This window comes from Plasmodium fragile (assembly GCF_000956335.1).
Source record: "Plasmodium fragile strain nilgiri unplaced genomic scaffold supercont1.2, whole genome shotgun sequence".
Taxonomy (NCBI): domain Eukaryota; phylum Apicomplexa; class Aconoidasida; order Haemosporida; family Plasmodiidae; genus Plasmodium; species Plasmodium fragile.
The window spans coordinates 403,795-422,845 of record NW_012192582.1 but is presented as its reverse complement, the minus strand read 5'-3'; the positions used below and the strand labels follow the sequence as shown (position 1 = coordinate 422,845).

At 38.4% G+C, this 19,051-nt stretch overlaps 6 protein-coding genes across 6 annotated transcripts; 4 read left to right on the top strand and 2 right to left on the bottom strand.

Annotated features, from left to right (window-relative positions):
• Positions 1-264: 264 nt before the first annotated feature.
• AK88_00267 (uncharacterized protein) lies at positions 265-2,317 on the top strand (the record flags this gene model as incomplete). The annotated part of the gene is made up of 2 exons (XM_012477918.1): positions 265-1,973; positions 2,023-2,317. 2 exons carry the CDS (start codon positions 265-267, stop codon positions 2,315-2,317), a joined length of 2,004 nt encoding a protein of 667 aa, XP_012333341.1.
• Positions 2,318-3,283: 966 nt separating this feature from the next.
• Positions 3,284-4,481, bottom strand: AK88_00266 (uncharacterized protein; the record flags this gene model as incomplete). Its single annotated transcript, XM_012477917.1, has 2 exons — positions 3,284-3,491; positions 3,697-4,481. 2 exons carry the CDS (start codon positions 4,479-4,481, stop codon positions 3,284-3,286), a joined length of 993 nt encoding a protein of 330 aa, XP_012333340.1.
• Positions 4,482-7,048: 2,567 nt separating this feature from the next.
• AK88_00265 (uncharacterized protein) lies at positions 7,049-7,441 on the top strand (the record flags this gene model as incomplete). Its single annotated transcript, XM_012477916.1, has 1 exon — positions 7,049-7,441. One exon carries the CDS (start codon positions 7,049-7,051, stop codon positions 7,439-7,441), a length of 393 nt encoding a protein of 130 aa, XP_012333339.1.
• Positions 7,442-8,161: 720 nt separating this feature from the next.
• On the top strand, positions 8,162-9,004 carry AK88_00264 (uncharacterized protein; the record flags this gene model as incomplete). The annotated part of the gene is made up of 1 exon (XM_012477915.1): positions 8,162-9,004. One exon carries the CDS (start codon positions 8,162-8,164, stop codon positions 9,002-9,004), a length of 843 nt encoding a protein of 280 aa, XP_012333338.1.
• A 928-nt stretch (positions 9,005-9,932) lies between these two features.
• AK88_00263 (uncharacterized protein) lies at positions 9,933-11,806 on the bottom strand (the record flags this gene model as incomplete). Its single annotated transcript, XM_012477914.1, has 2 exons — positions 9,933-10,747; positions 11,110-11,806. The coding sequence occupies 2 exons, from the start codon at positions 11,804-11,806 to the stop codon at positions 9,933-9,935; spliced, it is 1,512 nt and encodes a 503-aa protein (XP_012333337.1).
• A 2,621-nt stretch (positions 11,807-14,427) lies between these two features.
• Positions 14,428-18,219, top strand: AK88_00262 (uncharacterized protein; the record flags this gene model as incomplete). Its single annotated transcript, XM_012477913.1, has 1 exon — positions 14,428-18,219. One exon carries the CDS (start codon positions 14,428-14,430, stop codon positions 18,217-18,219), a length of 3,792 nt encoding a protein of 1,263 aa, XP_012333336.1.
• Between the last annotated feature and the right edge of the window lie 832 nt (positions 18,220-19,051).

The following is a 19,051-nucleotide window of genomic DNA, read 5'->3' as shown; positions in this document are numbered from 1 at the left end:
TTTTTTTTTTTTTTTTTTTTTTTTTTTTTTGCGTGCTCCCATTTTGCACGCTCCAATTTCGTGCGTTCTTGTTTTCCCCTGTCCCATTGGGCTCTTTTCCTATTTCCCCGCTTCGACATCGTGCACAAAAGAAACGCCCAGTTGGTACACGGTCATTGGCTTCGTGGTACAAGGGTAGTAGGGCCATTTGTACCTTCCGTAAAGACTAAAACTAAGCCCCCCGTGACACCCCTCTCCCCCGAAACATCGTAAGCCCCAGCCACCATGTATCAATGCATAGATTTCGAAGCTTTGAAAGAGCAAGTCAGAAGGGAGATGCTACAGGGGAAAGAAACCAATAAGGTTGATGTGGGTGCACGCAAGGAGCTAGACGGGAAGGAGTGCGGCTTGACGAATGGCTTGAAGAATGGCATGAAGAATGGCATGAAGAATGGCATGACGAATGGGATGATGAATGGGGTGATGAATGGGATGATGAATTGCGTGAAGAATTACATAACCAATGGGATGAAGAATGGCATCACCAGTGGCATGAAGAATGGCTTGAAGAATGACATGAAGAATGGCTTGAAGAATGACATGAAGAATGACATGACCAATGACATGAAAAATGGTATGAAGAATGACATGACGAATGGAATGAACAGCGACATGAAGGACGATTTGACAAAGGCCCCGCAAAATTGCTCAGCCAAGGAGCCTCAAGGTTGCCCAAAGGAGGGCAACGAGGACACTCGCTCGGATATGGTCATCAGAACGATAACCCCGACCCACCTGTACAACTACTTCCAGCAGTGGCTACACTATGGAAATAACAGAAGCCTGTTTCTCGTTGACCTTCAGATGGAAAAGGAATTCGAAATGGACCATATCAATAATGCTGTACACATAACAAACGAACCAGTAATAAAGGAAATGAAGAAAGAAATCGCGTTGAAAAAAGACACAAAGGTAATATTTTATCATACTAGTGAAAAGGTGCAAAGACATTACTATTATGAACACCTACTGTATACCTACTTCGCCAATGTGAAAGCTCATTTTTATTTACTAAAAGGAGGCTATAAAAATTTTAAAAAGGAATACTTCTTTTTATGTATAGAGAAAAGTAAACCTAAAATAAACATAGCTTCCTTCATCAATTACCAAGCGTCTGCTAATTACCCTGTAAAATTCTGTAGCAACATATTCGTGGGAACACCCATCCATATTACAAATCCATTCATAACTAAACATTTGAACATAAAATATGTTTACGATTTTACGGACCCTGGATTTTATTTCAGAAATGTAGACGAAATACAATACTCGAGATATAATGTGACAACCAGAATTGTAGAAAATTCAAATATACGCACAGGTGAATGTGTAAAGTATGGAGACCTTTTGGACGTCCGAATGATGTACGACGTTATACAGAGTATTCTGCAAATTTTTGATGTTCACGAAAATAGAGGCACACAGGATTCCAAGGTTCCAAATGCAAATGCAGATAAGCAAAAGGATGTTGAAATCAGAACATGCGATATGCAAAACTCAAGCGCTAGTGCAGATAGAGGACCATCACAAAAAAACGCAATGCTGAATACGCACAAGGAGGAAAATACACAGAACGCAAATTTACTAATCATGTGCAATCAGGGTATGTCAAATCATAAAAAGGAAAAGGTCAACAGCATATGTTTAGTAGTTGCCATGTGCTATCTTATGTACACGAAAAAGTATGACCCCAATTTAACCATTGCACATGTCCTTAGGATAAGATATAACATTAGCATATGTGCTAAGACGATGAGTTTTCTACACAAGTTCCACGCTAGCTTGAAAAGATATGATTACAACATGGACATGTACTATTCTCATGAGATGGGAAGAAAAATGGAAAACAAATATATAAGCACTATTAACCAAACGAACGCTACTTCGAATCAAAGCTGCAAAACTGAACAAACCCAACAGCGAATATATAATTAGTTAAATATAGTACCCTAACGTTTGTGTGTGTGGCGGAATAATACACAGTTCTGAATTCATCGAATTTATCAAAAGCTATAAATTTGAAAACCACTATATTATGATGAACAAGGCAAATGAATACCTTCTGTCCATAAATAATTTATACCTGTTTGGAAATATGCACCTAATGAGCGCAATGATGAAGGAAGAACGAACACACACTTTTTATGAAAACATTCTACACTCTTTACTTTTTCAAATGCAAACAACAATAGTGATGTTGATGATGAAGATAATAAAGACAATTAGTACAAAATTTTTAATTGTACTATTTATATATAGCTGCCAAAATTATGGATGATATGCAAAGGCACAGAATAAGCTTTAAATGCCATACGTGTCATTAATCACCATTCATTTATGCAAATTGTTGCCGCTTTACGAAAAGACTGAAAAACTCCATTTCAGTCAAGTAGAAAATCACCTTGTGATATATACATATTTTTCTTTTTTTTCCTTCCCATCACGACAAATATTACTGCGTGCAAAAAAAAAAAAAAAAAAAAAAATTTTAAATGTAAGCTTAAACAAAATGCATGTTGCATTTATGTCCACACATATGGGTGTTCCCCATTTGTGTCTGAATATTACATATGAGACATTTTTTTTTTTTTTTTTCTAGCCAAAGAATGCCCACACATTGTTATTCCAACCATTGATAAATATCCATCCATGTAACATTTTTTTTAGTTCATACATGTTCATATACATAAGTTTCCACACACAACTGCAAACAAATCATCCAGGGAGACAACCATTCGTTGTGTTCCCCTTCAAAAGTTACCATAAAAAAAAAAAAAAAAAAAAAAAAAAACTTATAAGAGCGTGCACGTGGATTTAGCTACCCACTGGTGGGTCCTGTGAACAGCACCACTTATCCACCACGAAAGCGCCACAATATCGAATCACCTTGTTCAGTCGTGCCAAATGGAGGCGAAGTGGCTCACATGCCAACTCACACACATCATAACGTCTTCCATAACGTAGGTGCACTTTTCCCTTTCTCTTTCGTTGCATGACGGCGCTAAAGAATGGGTGCATGCGACCATTTTGGGGGGCGTTTTATGCCCACTTCACGCATACCTCTTTATGGGAAAAAAAAAAAAAAATGTAACACACCACGTTATGCACGTGGTCTCACGAAGAAATAATAAGGGGAAAAAAAAGGTTACCAAAAAGACGGGGTAAAAAAATTGACAAAAATGAGGTAGCAAAATATTCGAAAAGATGGAAAATGGGCACATATACAACAACACTCCCTAAAACGCTACAAATTTCTGAGGTAAGCATATAACGTCGGAAATGCGTTAACTCCAATTGTCACATGCGAAACCTCAATTCCGAGAATGCGCCCCAAAATAAAGTTAACAATCCTTGTGAAGAAGAGGAACTTGGTTTCGATAAAGTTAAAATATATAAAAACCAGGAGAGGGCATATGTAGGACAAATAGGTGTTCACAATTTCTTCGTTGATTCTGCGGAGGGAGAAAGGGGAGGTATAAAACTTAATGTTTCGCAAACAACAATACCATGTTAGCGGGAAGGGATTCAGGGTGAAAAACGTACATGTGTGGTGTATGCCCTCGTGGGCACTCGCATGTGTACAATGATATGCGCAAAGATATGCACAATGATATGCCCAATGGCACGCATCTAGGAGATGATTTGCTCATTCCTTACAGGCTATGTACGCAGTAGGGAATGTAGGGCTCCACGATGCCCCATCCATCAAAGCCAAAAAATGGACAAATGTTTAAAAGAAAGGAATCCACGAGGAAAGAAGCAGCCGTCGCAAGAGATATAAATAAAATCGAGTGAGGCTGCACACTTAAATTATTACTATTCTTAACGTATGCGTAAAAATTGTAAAAAAAAACAATTGTCAGGATACACACAATGTCTGATATGGGGCCTGATAAATAAATACATGACATCTGAAATCTGCTTCTTATAAAGTGTAATTGCAGCCAATATAAATTTCCTGGTAACCCAAATCCTGTTATAAGCAGCGTTGTTAATGGTATTATGAGGGTGTGGAAAATGTCTAAATAATTTACAATGTCTAGATAGAGGTAGCCTTTGTAAACCATCGTAATATCCCCATACTTGTACGCAACAAGCGCGTGGGCAAATTCGTGTAAACACAATGATATGAAAAAGGAGAAAAAAACAAACAGGACAAAGAACGCGTAAGAGTTATAATAATACAAAATGAAGAAAAAAAATGAATATAAATATGATATCATTAAGAATAAATTCCCAATGTAGTAACCACTTGCTTTTATCAACAGATGAATCATACATATTATTAACAAAGGCAGTGTGGATAGAATAAACGACACGATACCTGGGTGCCTCTCATAATAGTAACTTCTACCTCTGTGCATGGAAAGGTAATTGCTGGCTACTCTTCTGTGTTCCATCCATGTGTTGCTGCAGAAAAACATGTTGTTCGTTGGATCCATTTTGTGCAGTTCAGGGGTTACCTTCTTTCCCCCCTTATGTGGTTCATGTTCGCAGGTGCCAAGTGCCAGGTCGCTCCGTTATCTTCGTTGTCTTTGCCCATACAGTCGCTCCGGTCGTGGTGCTTCCTACACATCATTTCCGCTGATTCGTCTCTCCCCCTCTGTCACTTCTCAGTTAACCGCCTAGAGAAACCAAGCACAGTTACCCGTACCTGCATAAGCTTTTCCCCGATTGGCGCCAGGGTCTTATATCCACCGATTTAGAGGAAATACACTTTCGCAATAAAGCAGTGGTTCTCATATTTCCATGGCTGTAACTGTAATCATAGTAATACACCTATTACCTCTTGGGCTGTGTTCCTCAACCCGATAAGTTGACAAATATTTAGAGCTTCTCACCTCCCCTGTGCGCACACGTGCAAAGGAATGCCCGCACAAAGAACCCCACGTGCCGCAGAGCAATTATTCTGGAAGTTCTCTTCTGTTTCCCCGTAACAAATTCGCCCCTACTTGATTTCATTTATACTTGCTTCACAAAAAAATAGTTTTGGCCACTATAATTTTGCTCCTGATATGGATACTTACCCGAACATATCTCCTGCCGTATGATGCGTAAAAAAAATTTTGTTCCCCACCATTTATCGCTGCCGTCACAGAAGAAAGGCACAAAAAATAAAGCTACTGCACGGCGCACATTTTAAGGGGTAAACCAAAAAAGGGGCCTATCCACACACACTTGTAGAAAACAGCGTTCACAAATATATGTAGCCTTAAAAGGGGGAACTATATTTATATTAAAAAAAAAAAAAAAATGCGCTAAAACAGTGGCTATCTGATGCCCCCCCCCCAAAAAAAAACTGTTTAATAAATTGACTTCAAGCAATGGGAAGCACAACCTTTAGCTAGGCAACCATTACCGGTTGGCGAAATGGCAAGTTTAGCAAAAGCGTATGCCTCCATTTGTTCTCAACCTGTATCATTACATCAACCGTGCAACGATTTTATGCAAAAAAAAAAAATATATATATTTGAAGAAAATTTAGAGAACGCATACACAAAGAGACATGATTAAATTCGTAATTTTAATGCAACGACATAGAGGAATATGAACTCAAAACTTACCAAAAAAAAAAAAAAATCGTGTTCATTTTTTTACTGTCTCGGATTAGTTTTTCCATTATAAATATATTTGCTAACAGCTTGCTTCCCTCCCTTATAAGATGAATGCATTTTATCCACCAGCGCGGTATGCAACTTGCGAACAAGCCAATTACGAAGGCGGTAGAAAAATTCTTCACATTTGTGGACACCTGAATGCAATATTAGGCCAATAAACAACTTTGCAGACATGTCATCATTTTACGCAAATGAAGATATTCGATTTATAAAAATGTTTCTTCTCAGGTTAAAATGCTTCTTCATTTTTGTATTTTTTTTTTTTAAATGCCTCGCAGAGGACACCTTTTTAATGCATCTCCATGTTGAGCCCTCATTAATACAATAAGCCTACACCCTATGCACAGAAAAGGCTAAAATGTACTCCCCTTTCATTTCCCCCTTTAATCTAAATTGAAAGCTCCTTTGGCTGGCGTTTTTCGCCTATTATTTTTTTTTCCTTCTGCGCATTATGGCGGATTATTACACCCATGTCAGCAGCATATACCCCATGTAACAAACGTTTTCCCTGGAAAATGAAAAAATTGGCACTTTTTTCTCCCCCTCCAAAGGCATATCACACTGTCTCGCATTAAAAAAATATGCGCATATTTACTCCTCTGCGTAGTGATGTTCTGTACATACGTTGATGTTGACGCCCTCGTTAATCGGTAGCGATATATAGAAAAAAAAATTACACAGGCGTTTCCTTCGCTGGGGGATATGTAGAGGTAGTGTGTTTCTTGATTTTCCCCATAACAGGAAAAAAGTCAACAATAAAAGGTTGCATTTTTTGGTCACTCACATTAAAATTTTATTTAAATGAAAATGTACCACCAGAGCTGGGCAAATCAATCTTCGTAACACACTACGTAGGATCTGCCCTTGTGCTTTTTTCCTTTCCGTTTACACAAGAACGCCACTTCGAAATAGCAAAATAAAAAAAAAGAAAAATGAAAAAAAAAAAAAAAAAAAAAAAACAGCTAAATGAACAGAATAAAACTTCACTGACACCATTTTTATTTAAAAAAAAAAAACATTTTTGGTTTATGTAAAATTAACCCCCATAGACATTACATCCCTTTTCAGCGCTTCCTAATTTCCTTGTGGCAGTTTTTCGCATCACTGTTAATAAGTAGAAACTAGTCCAACCATCTACACGTGCATCCGTATAATTCTCCCTCCCCTTAATCACAATGCCGCATCATTTAACATCCTTCGTAGCCGCTTTAACTGGGTCTATCAGCTCAGGAACATGTTGCGGTTGCATCCCGTTCAGTTTTTCACCAGCCGTCACCCCGGCTGTTGCATCCTCAACGGCGCCCCTTTCAGCCGCCGTACCCAACACAGCCATACCCGCAGCTGTGGCTTCGCAAAGTGCTGTGTCATCCACCCCCGTCTTAACAAGCGCCATGGCATTCTTTGCCCCATTATTAACCTTTTACAAAAAATACAACATCTTTGAAGAAACCACAGAGTGCACAAAGGAGAAGGTGGACAAAATGTGCCAGTGCAATTTAGTCTTCACAGAGGAATTATATTATCATAATCAGCACTTACCAATTGAAGAAGAAGAAGACTATCCTGATGAAAAAAATAATTACAAAAGTATTGTGGATGACCTTGAAAGCAACACTAGTGAGGACGAGACTACGAACAAGTGCAATTTAAATAGTGAGGAAATGATTAAAGAACAACTCGAATCACTAAGTCAGGACAAGGACCTACCAAGCAGCGCATGCTATATACATTCCTTTCTGAAAGACGCAGAACAAGAGTTGTTTAAAAATTCAAGTGCCTACTAGCTCTTTAGCACTCTGCGCAAACTTAATTTTTATTGAAAAACAATTGAGCGTGCGTAAGTACATTTCTCCGGCTTTTCGAAATTTCCACATTGCACATTTGTTACTCTTTTTTTTTTTTTTTTTTTTTCAATTTATATAATTGTCCTCCGTGAAGAGTGACAATAAAACTGCGTTGTTTTTTTTTTTTTTTTTTTTTTTGTTCATTCCTCACGAAATGTGCCTAACCCAGTGTGCATATACACACGTGCACAGAGTACCAAGCCTCCATTTCAAACCATTGGGATAACTTGTGCCTCTTTTGTTTTTAAAAAGGTGTATTGCTTTTAAATTTAGAAAATGTCCACGGATATAACGGACAGTAGAAGAGGCGCTTCGCCTTGTGTCGTTCTCTCGAAACGCGGCAGCGTCCATGTCTGCTACGCATGATGCTACTATTAATAATGCCCATTTGAGCAATTCTCTACAAAGCTACAACAACAAGACAAACTTCTCAAACGTACATTTCCAAATCAACTATTTTCTTCCCACTAAAATTCCCCCACGAAACACTTTCCCCTGACAGAAAGTCATAACGGAAGGGGAGCATAGACGAAGTTTGGATAACTTCCTCAGAAAAAAGGGCACACCCCCGCCAAACACTTTATTAACGAATTTTCACAAATCTTCCATGCTCATGCACACATTAGCACGACAGCTTCTCCATCTGCGACCGCTGACCAAATGAGTAAAGTGGAAAACCAAATTAAAGAAATCGAAAGCAACATCATTATTAAGGAAAAACAAATTCAGGACCTGGAAAGCGAAATCCAGGAAATAAAAAATAATTCAAAAAGTCTTTACGAAAAATTGATAAATCAACAAGCAGTTCTGCTAAAAAGAAAAAAACAAAATGTGTTGACAGATATCAAAATTAATAGGCTAAAAAAAGACATCATTCAATTATGTAAAGCCATCCAAAATGCCAACAGGAAAATAATGAACACCTTTGCACAAATGAAAACAAAAAAAAGCCTCATAAAGGAAAATACACAATGTATGGAAGAACTATATCATGACGTAATTAAAAAAAAAGCCATGTACAATGAACAGAATAACACCACATTAACAATTTTAAATCATTTTTTTATAAAAAAAGAACATCATAATAATGATTTGAAATTAATACTTAAACACAAAAAGGACAAAATTAAAATTGTAAAAAATCAAGTTAAACAAATAAACAACAATATCGCCGCCAAACGTTCAACCATTGCTCTGCTAGACAACAGACTCACTGCCAATCTGCGTACCATCAAATGTTACATAGGCGAATTAATCCATATGGGTGTCATTCAAAATCTCAATACTAATAAAAAGAACATCACCAGGATATGCCTAAATATAATAAATAATGTCATACAAAAGCAGCAGGGCAAAAATGAAACCGTTTGGGATCCACACACCGATGACGATAATATGCAAACAGATGAGAACACGGTGCAGACAGAAAATAGAGAGGAAGAAAAACTAGAACTTGGATTAAATACGCAAGAGTTTATCCAGCTTGAAAATTTCCTCTTATGAGATAGGTATATAAAATACCTATCTCTCATTCTTTCTAAAAATGTGATAAACCTTTTAAAAGGGCGTCATAAAAAAAAAAAGGGTTAATATAGGGGTAATAAAGGGGTAATAAAGAGGTAAAAAATGGGCAAAAAGCAGGTGGGCGAAAACACAGGAAAAATGTGGAATTATATCTCGAGCGAATTCACCTAAGCGTCATGTCGTAAATTCAGAAACTTTTGGAACAATAAATGCTAAGGGAAAGTTGCTTGAAAAGGGATCTGTACGAGTTGTTTGTTTTGTGCCGCCTTATTATATGCGCATGAATATGTGTGTGCGAAAAATGACAACGAATTTCCCGCAAAAATACAAATGATTTACAGCTTCAAAAATGGAAGAAGCCGATCAGCCAGACGGTCTACTAGCCCGGCAGCAAACCAACCACCTCTTTTGAATTATATATGAATGGACTAATCCTGCCGCAGTCGCCACAGATGCCTGCTCCCAGGATAGTCCACAGCAGCTATTTTTATGCAGCTACTGTAAAATGGGTATGACGGTTGCGATGGTTACAATTGCCGCATTTGCTGCACTTCCGCAACTATCGCACCTGTCGTGTTTTTTTCCATTTTTGGGACTTTTTCCAGTGGACGCACGCTCACGAGCTGCATACGCCCTTGGTCTGTGCCTCCCTGGCCGCACTCAATACAAAAACAATTTGCTGTGAACCCTAGACAGGCTCAATCCTCGTGCGCGCGCATAGGCAAAAGGCACAAACGCGTGCACAGATGAACAACACACACGCACGACGGAAACAAAATGCTTTCCCTCGACGCATCCACCACCCCCCCGTCACTATACATAGAGGAATAATACAAAAAAACATATATACATTTATATATGCGTGGCAAGTATAGCTCTTCTGTGGCGCTTCCCACCCCACAAACGCCTAATGGTATGCGTTGCTCTTATGTTTACGAGAGTGGGTGTTGCTTTCCTCCTTGTATGTGTCATGGGACCTGGATCTTTTAATTTTCTTTTTATGATAATCTTTAGGGGTAGGAGAACGCGAGTATTTTTTCTTATATTTGTTGTGATGTGATTGTGCATGAGGAGAAGGGGATCTATTTTGGTAGGGATGTTTCACATGGTCATAATTTCTTCGACCTCTATCATCAGAATTATGATGGTAATAATTTGAAGGGGGGGTCATTCTGCTATGTCCATTTCCACTATATCTGTAAGAACCAGCTCTATGTTTTGGGTAATCATCATACGGAGGATGTCTGTAGCTCCGTGTATAACTACCTCTATCCATGGTGTGTTCATGTGGATAGGAATATTTGTTAAAATCACCTCTTGGCATGTTATAATTTTTATATTTTGAATTTATGGGGTTTTTATATGGGGTCCATTTTTCAAACTGTATCCATACTCTTAATGCATTTTTTATATTATGTTTCGCATCATCCTCATTTAGGTAGCATGCCCTTACTAACAGCATGTTGTACCTCGACTTTTCATTCCTGCATGCAAAAGTCACTAAGTGGGTTCCTTTATCTGCCCACATATAACTTATTTCTGGAATTTCAAAATTTTCGTGATCTCTTTTTAAGGTATCAAAATAGTACTTTAGAAATGAAGTCAATTCTTTCACACCCCAATGCAGTGGCTTATATCTTCCGAAGACGCACAATTTTCTCCGCAGGTCTATATCGTTGCAGTTCCTTAGTTCTAGGTCCTTTGGCCATTCCATTCCATGTTCTGTGTTGTTCAAAAAAGGGAGAGCACAAAAAAAAATAAATAAAATAAAAGAGGAGAAAATTGCGCAGAGGATATGCTGTGCGAAGTGGGCAGAATTATACACGTTCCACGGAATAATTCATTCATTTGGATGACCCACGCGATTGTAGCGGTAGAAACGTACAAACGCGTACAAGGAGGTTCATCTCTGCTAATGAAAATGTATGAACAGTGCCAAAGACACCCCATGGAACATTTAACTTGAACACTTTTCTGGTGGCACAAATAATTTCCCTTTTCATGGGCACTTTTTAAATGACACATGAATCCTCCCTTTCTAATGTCACTGTTTTTTTCACTTTTTTTTTTTTTTTTTTTCTTACTTGTTGGCGGGGTCGCGGAGCGCTTTCTCATCCTTTTTATTTTTTTATTTTCATCGTCGCCCGGTATTTCCTTTTCACCTTTGCTTCTCCCTCCCTCAGTGTCCTCTTTCTCTTCCTGGGAGTGCTTTCCATTTGCTTCTTCCTCTTCCTCGGTGTCGCCATTCTTGTCTTCCTTTCCCTCTCCATTACTCTCTCTGTCTCCCTCTTCGCCGTTCTCCTTTTTTCCATCCCTGTTTTTCCCTTTCTCCTTTTCCGCCACCTCCTCCTCCTTGTAATACGGCTGTATGTTCAGCATAATTTTTTTTTTATCCTTAACACTCCTAACCGTGCAGTTGGACAGGTTCTGAATTGTCTCCCTCGACACGGAATCGTGACACGCCAAAATAGCAGACGGCTCATTTTTTATCATATACACCTCTTCGATTAGCGGGAACTCGATGCTCCTGTCAATGGCTAGCTTGTAAAAATATTCCCTAAAAAACCAGGTAATATCAAGCTTTGTCCAGTCAACTGGTATGTTACTAACAGTTAGGCACAACTCTTTCTTTAAATTTTTATCTTCAACATCGTGAATCCTAAGATTCAGTGGCCACAATACTTTTTTGTAACTACTTCGGTAGTCTTTTCTCTCTGAGCCATAATCCCTATCATTGTAATGAGGTCTGCTCTCTTGCGAATCTTTCTCCAGATATTTCATTGGGGCTTAAATAGAGTGTATATATCTCGGGGGAGAGGGGGGGATAAATAATTATGTATCTTTTTGTACAGCTTGGACGGACAGAAAAACTCGTACCACTGCCTTTACTTTTAAGTATTTTTACCTTCGGCAGCATATGTGCACATGCTTAAAGGTAAACTTATTGGCGCATGCATATATGTTTATCTGCATATATAAGTATATACAGCTTCTAATGTATGTATTTATCTATTTTATGCAGTGCCTACGGAAATCATTTTGTTTGTTTTTTTTTTTTTTAACAAACGCATGGTTTCATAGTCCGGTGAGGGTGGCATACGGTATATTTGTGCATATAATGACTTTTTTTGTTTTCTTGTTTCTCCTTCCTGGGGTAAAAGGCACATAGGAAAAAATGTACTTATGTGAGATCTACAAATTTTTTTTTCTTTTTTCGCATAACCGAAAAATGTAGGGGGGCACGATGAAAAAAAGTGGCAAAATGGCGAGTGCCAAAATGTGGCCCAAGTGCAGCAAAACCATGAGGAAAAAAAACAAGTATATTTGCCTCGCATAACCGAAAAAATTGCTATTTCTTAAACAAGGGGTGAAGGTAAAAATGCCTCAGACGACATAATTGCCTTTTTCGCGTACCGGTACGCAGTAGTTCTCATGCTAGTACAAGCACATATACATATACACTACGCAGGATTTTTTTTTTTTTTTTAAAGAACTCCCTTTTTTACAGAATACTGAAGCGCGCGCTACCACACCGCTAATATGTTGTAATTTTAATTATACGCGTTTTCATTTTCCACATATGCCACCTTTTACATTTCTCCGTGTGTTTTTCTCCTTCTCCTTTTTACGTTACTCGCATGTACGCAAGGCTGCATAAGGGTACGCGGTACGCATGCCAATGGGAAAACAAGGGTTGCGTACCCTCTTTTCTACACAAGAAATTTACGTACGTGTAAGCATATGCATATAGGTAGATATGCACACATTTACCTGTACATTTTCTCATGTGCATATTTTGCATTGCCGCTTTACGTAGTGCGCATAGCCTTTTTTTTCGATTTTCGCAAAAATGTGAACACGCCACTTAGCCATTGAAGGAATGACAACGGCTAAAATGGATGGCTACTACATTGTGTAAATGTGAAAGGTACTTCTAACCTTGAGGTGCAAAAAAAAATGTCGGCACGTTGGGTAAGGACTCATTTCGCATTTTTCTTCAGCAAAATGGATTTCACCAGGTGGAGAGGCCGTTATGCTTTGCTCTCCTATTGTATGCGGAGGAGGCATTTTGCACAACAGCCGTACACCCTGTCGTATGTTGCAAAGTGACACATGCAGCAGTCGCGCAGAGGAAGCATATGAAATATGCGACCACCTTGTTTGAAATCCCGCCTAATGCCCACAAAATGGAAAGGCCACCATTTTAGCACCTTAAAATCCATTTGTTGACAAAGCGCCAAGGGAAGCTAAACGCAGCTGTGGAAAATGAGAACATAAAGAAACAGCGTGAATAAGTTTTTTAAAAATGAAAATGGATAAGTTCGCTGTTTTAACCCCGCAGAATTCTCCACTCATTTTTAACTCGGGTCAAATTTTAGTATGCACAATTTTGGACAATATTTTTCCAATATGACTCGAGTTTACATTTCGGTGGTGTTTTTTTTAAAGGAACACCATTTTGTTCATGTAGCAGTAGGGCAGCCTACATGCACTGGTCTTTAGCAACCTGGCGTTCCATTGCTCTCATGCGAATTGATTCTCACGTGAGCTCTTCTTACAAGAGGAGGGGTATCAAAGGGGGGGGAGGGCCACAGTACAACTTTATCCCAATTTCCGCCATGACATCGCGCAGCGTATCAACAAGTACATGCACACAAGTCTAAATTGTGTATTAATTTTGCTGCCATTTTGCCGACCTGTTTTTTCATCCCCCAACTGGCAACTGTTCATCTGTGCAACTTCGAAATGGCAAATGGGCCCCTCGCGTTACCCCCGGACCTATGCTACCTGCCTCCTTAATTTTTTCCCACTCGAATCAACCCGCGCATCAAATGGGAAAATGTGCACATCGAGATTTTCCAATTTTTTTGCTCCAATATGGCAAACCAACAAATCGTTACAACATGACATGACCAAAGTAACCGCGCGTGGTGAGTCCACACCTTTCGTCCTAATGGCACATGCGATACTTGGTTATAAAGTTATTAAAAAGGAAAAAAAAAAAAAAAATAAATGAAAAAAATAATAAAAATCTCGCCATTGTATACCATTTTAAAGGCACACTTTAACAATGTTATGAAATTTTTTTTTTGGCCCCCCCGTTCTCCTTCGATATGGTCGCCATACGACAGGACAAAAAGAATGATATTTCAAAAAGGGTGATTATTAGCAATTTCAGCATATGACAAATGCAGCCTTTCAGGCATATATATGTCTGTTTCACGTGTGTGCCCCCAGATTAAATACTTCTGTTAATGTTTTGTTCATTAAACCATTAAGCTGCGTCCGCGCTGCCATCTGTGTGTATCCTTTCCGTGCTACCCTAATCATACGAAGATTATGCCACAAAGGCACAACCGTATTACACGACTGTTTTAGCCGTCAGAGTACAGAATGAGAAAATGAAAGCTGCTCCTGAAATTGATTTGTTGCCCCCAAAGGGCGGCATCGAACAAGGAAAACATCCACATGGTTTGAAAAAAAAAAACAGCAAAATTATTTCGTATTTGAAAAATGAATCACAAATTAATGTACTCTTATCAAAAATTAAAGAAAAGAATGGAGTAAATTTTTTTAAAAATAATCAAAGTGAAAAGTTCTCCCTTAATGAGGACAAAAAAAAAGAGGTCACCCTTTACAATCACTTGTCTAATTTGTCTTACACCCAGCCAAGTGAAAAAAGCTTAAATGAAAAAAAAGGTCACATATACATGCATAGAAAGTACACGAGTGAACGTGACAACGCGCCTATGTCGTCACCGCCAGGAAAAAAAAAAAGAACAGAAAAATCTACCCTCCTGCACAGATTAGTAACACTTACTTCTGACCAAGCAACACAAAAAGCGCATGTACACGTTAACAGCCATGTGGGGGAAGTAAAACACAATGACATTCGTTCCGAGGGAAAAAAAATAATTACAAATGAATATAAAAGTTCCAAAATGAAGGCCAAAAAATATAGCACCTTGAAATACAACATATTTGTTAAGGGACTCAAAAATATAGACAACGCAACAGAGGGAAGAAACAATTCATTCCCAAAGGAGGAACCTACTATAATCAATAACAATATTAATAATAAAAAAAATCAATATGCAGAAAGGAATGAAAAATTCAACTGTGATGATTTGCTACAAATATACGAACATAGATACCTTCTCCATATTTTTAAAAACAGCAAAAATGTACCTCATAAAGAAATAAAAATGATTAGTAATGCAGATTACGTTCAAGGCGCAAAAACACGTAACTCAGGAGAGCACCAATTAAGCAACGGAACAAAGGACAATAACCTGGACAAATCAGAAGCAGGAATTAACGGTCATCATAGTATGTATCATATACGCAATCTTAATGATGGAAAATATGGGAAGGATACCGTTTTGAAGAGGAACTTAAATGAAGAAATCACCACTTCAGGGGATGGCACATATTCTCGTTACAGTTCGTGTCATGCCAACGGAGTTAAAAATGCTAATGTGCAAAGTAACAACGCGGATGATCCTTTGCACGAGCTGGGCAGCGCCCTCGCCAAAGATGACAATGCAACTGCGTTGAATGGGCAATGTAATCACTTTGCCTCTAGACACATAAAGGACCCCCTTAGGTGCATCAACTTGAGAACAGAAAAAATACCAAATGGTGGTCAGTCCGACTCTGGAGAAATGGGGAACAGTTGGGGGAACAACACGGAAAAGGAAAATAAAAATAATACGAACTATTCGAATGTTCAAAAAAATGTTTATAAAGATGCGTCTCAACTTGAGCTTCTTCAAAATGGGATACACAAAAAAATCGAAAGGTTAAGTAGTGAGAACTGTACAAGGGGAGAATTGCTAGTGGCACCCCTAACCAGAAACAAACCTGAACAGAGTGGAAACTCCTGGGAAGAAAAGGACAATCCAACATGTATTCTACCCAACATCATGCAGACAGAAAAGGAAGAAGGGGAAAAAATCACATACGACCCCAATGCAATGGAAAATCTCATTAAAAATATACTAATTAAGGAATTCAAAAATCAAGATTATTATAGAATTATCAAAATGGAACAAGAAGCAAAAAATATATTCCCAGAATATGAACACAGACAATCACACAAGGCGAAAATCTACAAATTGGGGAGTAACAATCGGTTTGGAACACCTACAGGAGAAAGCCATCTCTTTGCGAGCTGCCCGCCATCCTTTAACCCTAACACTTCTAGCAGTCATAAGCAAAAAAAGATCGACTCACAAAACAAACCTGAAACGGAGGTCATCGAGGAGAAGCCCCCTACGAACGACAACCACGTGGAACACGAAAATAAACAAGAAGAAGAGGTATTAAAAGAAGAAGACAATAAAATACCATTAAGTGGTAGCAAAAAAAATAACGAAAATGAAGAAAAAACGGGAAACAATAAATGTGCTATCTTAAAAAACGTAGACATGAATAGGGCAGACAAACAAATCAAACTTGTTAAAGGTGATGCAAATAACGGATATGTTTCAAATGAAGAAAAACGTAAAATTCGAGACGCCTCTAAAGACACAACAAATGTAAGCGCCCCCAAATTGGTCATACACAAAATCGATAGCAAAAATTCCAAGGAATATATTTCCATAAAAATTGAAAATAAACCAAGCGCAGTCAAAAAATGCAAACTGGAAAAGAGCAGCAAGATAGGAAAACAAAATAGTGAGAAAAAAAAAGTACATAATGGCAAGAGGGGACTTCAGCAATGTTTGCCATCGGAAGGTACACAAAATAGCACGGTTAAGCAAAGCACTGACGATCCGTGGGGTGGTGTGAAAAGCAGTAGCAGCACGGAGGGGGAATCAAAGTGCGCTCAAAATTGTGCGCCAACACCACCACCAAACTGTTCACCAAACTGCCCACCAAATGAGCCCAATTCCGCACTCAACTGGACCACCTGGCGCACGCGTCTATTCCCCCTGTTTCGCATTGAGAACAATCGTATCTACGCAGATAAGAACAGTAGAGCTTACACCACCTTGACGGACCACATAAACGACAGTATTTGCAAAATATTTAGGACGCAAAAGAGACTCCTCATTTTTCATATCGTCCTCTACTCCGTGAATCTCCTAATTTTTTATGCCTTACTACAGAGCGACTTCCTGCTTGATCAAGAGAGGGGCATCAACACAAAAGCCACAATGTGTATTCTTTATATCCTCATTGCAGAACTGTACATACTATTTTTAAACAACGCTTTCTATTTTTTTTTCAAAAATCAAATCAAAAACGCCATTTTTTCCCTAGACAGGGTTAATTTAATACATATCATGAGCAAACTATTTCCACAGTACTCCTCCTTTTTTAAGGAGAAATTTTCAGTGCATGAAAAAAATGGCAATTCGTTTTGCAAGGAGTTGGAAGGTCACCAAAAGGGGGGACACAATGAGAAAGCTTTAACAGCCGAGGAGCAATTTACGAATTCGTATAACAATTGGTCCATTAAAAAAAAAACTTCTGTTCGCTTTGCGGACTCTGAAATACTTGATAAACTCAAAAATGGGCATCACAATGTGACAAAGGCAGAATATAATCACGAGCGATATGTACACCACAGCGGAGGAGGTAGCACTAGCAAAAATGCACCAACGATGAATGGGAACAACTTAGTCCTTTTACCAAACATGAGAGGAGCTCTCACTCATTCGTTTTTTAACCCATCTAACGCGCCTCCGTATGGAACAGATTCGAAACAAACACAACCACATAACAGTTTAATAGTACAAGGAAACTACCCGTGTTCATTTGAACAAGATGGACAAAATGACAAAGTACAATACACCGCCTCGGGGGAAGCACACAGGATTAAATCTACAGAGAGTGAAAACATAACCACTGTCACACATTTCATACTAAATGAACAAAGAAAAAACATTCTGAATCGATTTTTTTTTTTTAAATTAAGACAATACTTCAACTTGTTCATAATTTTGTTTGCTTCTTTGCTAATACACATCACCATCTTTGTTGAAATAAAAGATCCATTCCATTTCCACGTAAAAACAAATTTGTTTTTTTTTATTTTCGTATCTTTTATCATTCTCCTTCAAGTCCTCATTTGCATAATGGCAGAAATTGAGGAAATTTTTATTCAGAAAATGAAAACGCTTTTAAACAAAAGGGTTACATTTTTGGATTATCAATTGGCTATGTATCTGGGTCTGCAACATTAGTTTATCCGAGTGATGTGTCGCTTCCTCCCCATGGGAATGCAGCCGTGGCGGCACATCATCAGACGCGGCAACGCGGCATCGGGGCAGCATTGCTCGCAACTTCATAACGGGGAATATAAAATGACAAAGATGCAGAAGGAGTGTGTAAGCATAAGGATCGGGGACGCGTGTCCGAAACTGTCAAGTGGAAGCATGTATTGGGGCAAAATTATCACAATAAGGAAGGCATACATATGTATATGCAAGTGCACATTCCCTTTTCCCCTCAGCCACAATTGCTCGCACATTCGCCCATATCACATGTGATCATTTTCGGGTGCACCCCCTCCAACGAACTGTCCTCGCAGTTTTGAAGAATGCGTCACACACAGCGCAAAATGCCGATGTACGTGTACACGTGCGAATGACGCGAAGATGCTGTTGTTAAGTTTTTCTCCTTTTTTTTTTTTTTTTTTTTCTGTTTCCTCTATTTAGGCATCTTGCCATTGTTATTGCGCATCCCCTGGCTTATTCTTACTGCCCCCATTTTTGGCACACAGTTATGAAGTGTTACCTCTCCGTTGTTTTTATTGCAAATGGCGGATAATTTTTTTCGCTGTGCAAATACGCAATAGCGACATTTTAACTCTGCGACGAATTTTAATTTATTTTTTTATACTTTAAAAAAGGTTATTTGTTTATTTAAGAAAAACACATGTGTACCATCTGATTTATATTCCCTTTTTTCTTGACTGTTGAGAAAGGAAAATATACTTGTTCACCTCTTAATTGTGCATGGGCAAATCTTTCATTTTCTTTTTTTTTTATCCATTTTTGCAATTTTTTGTATAAG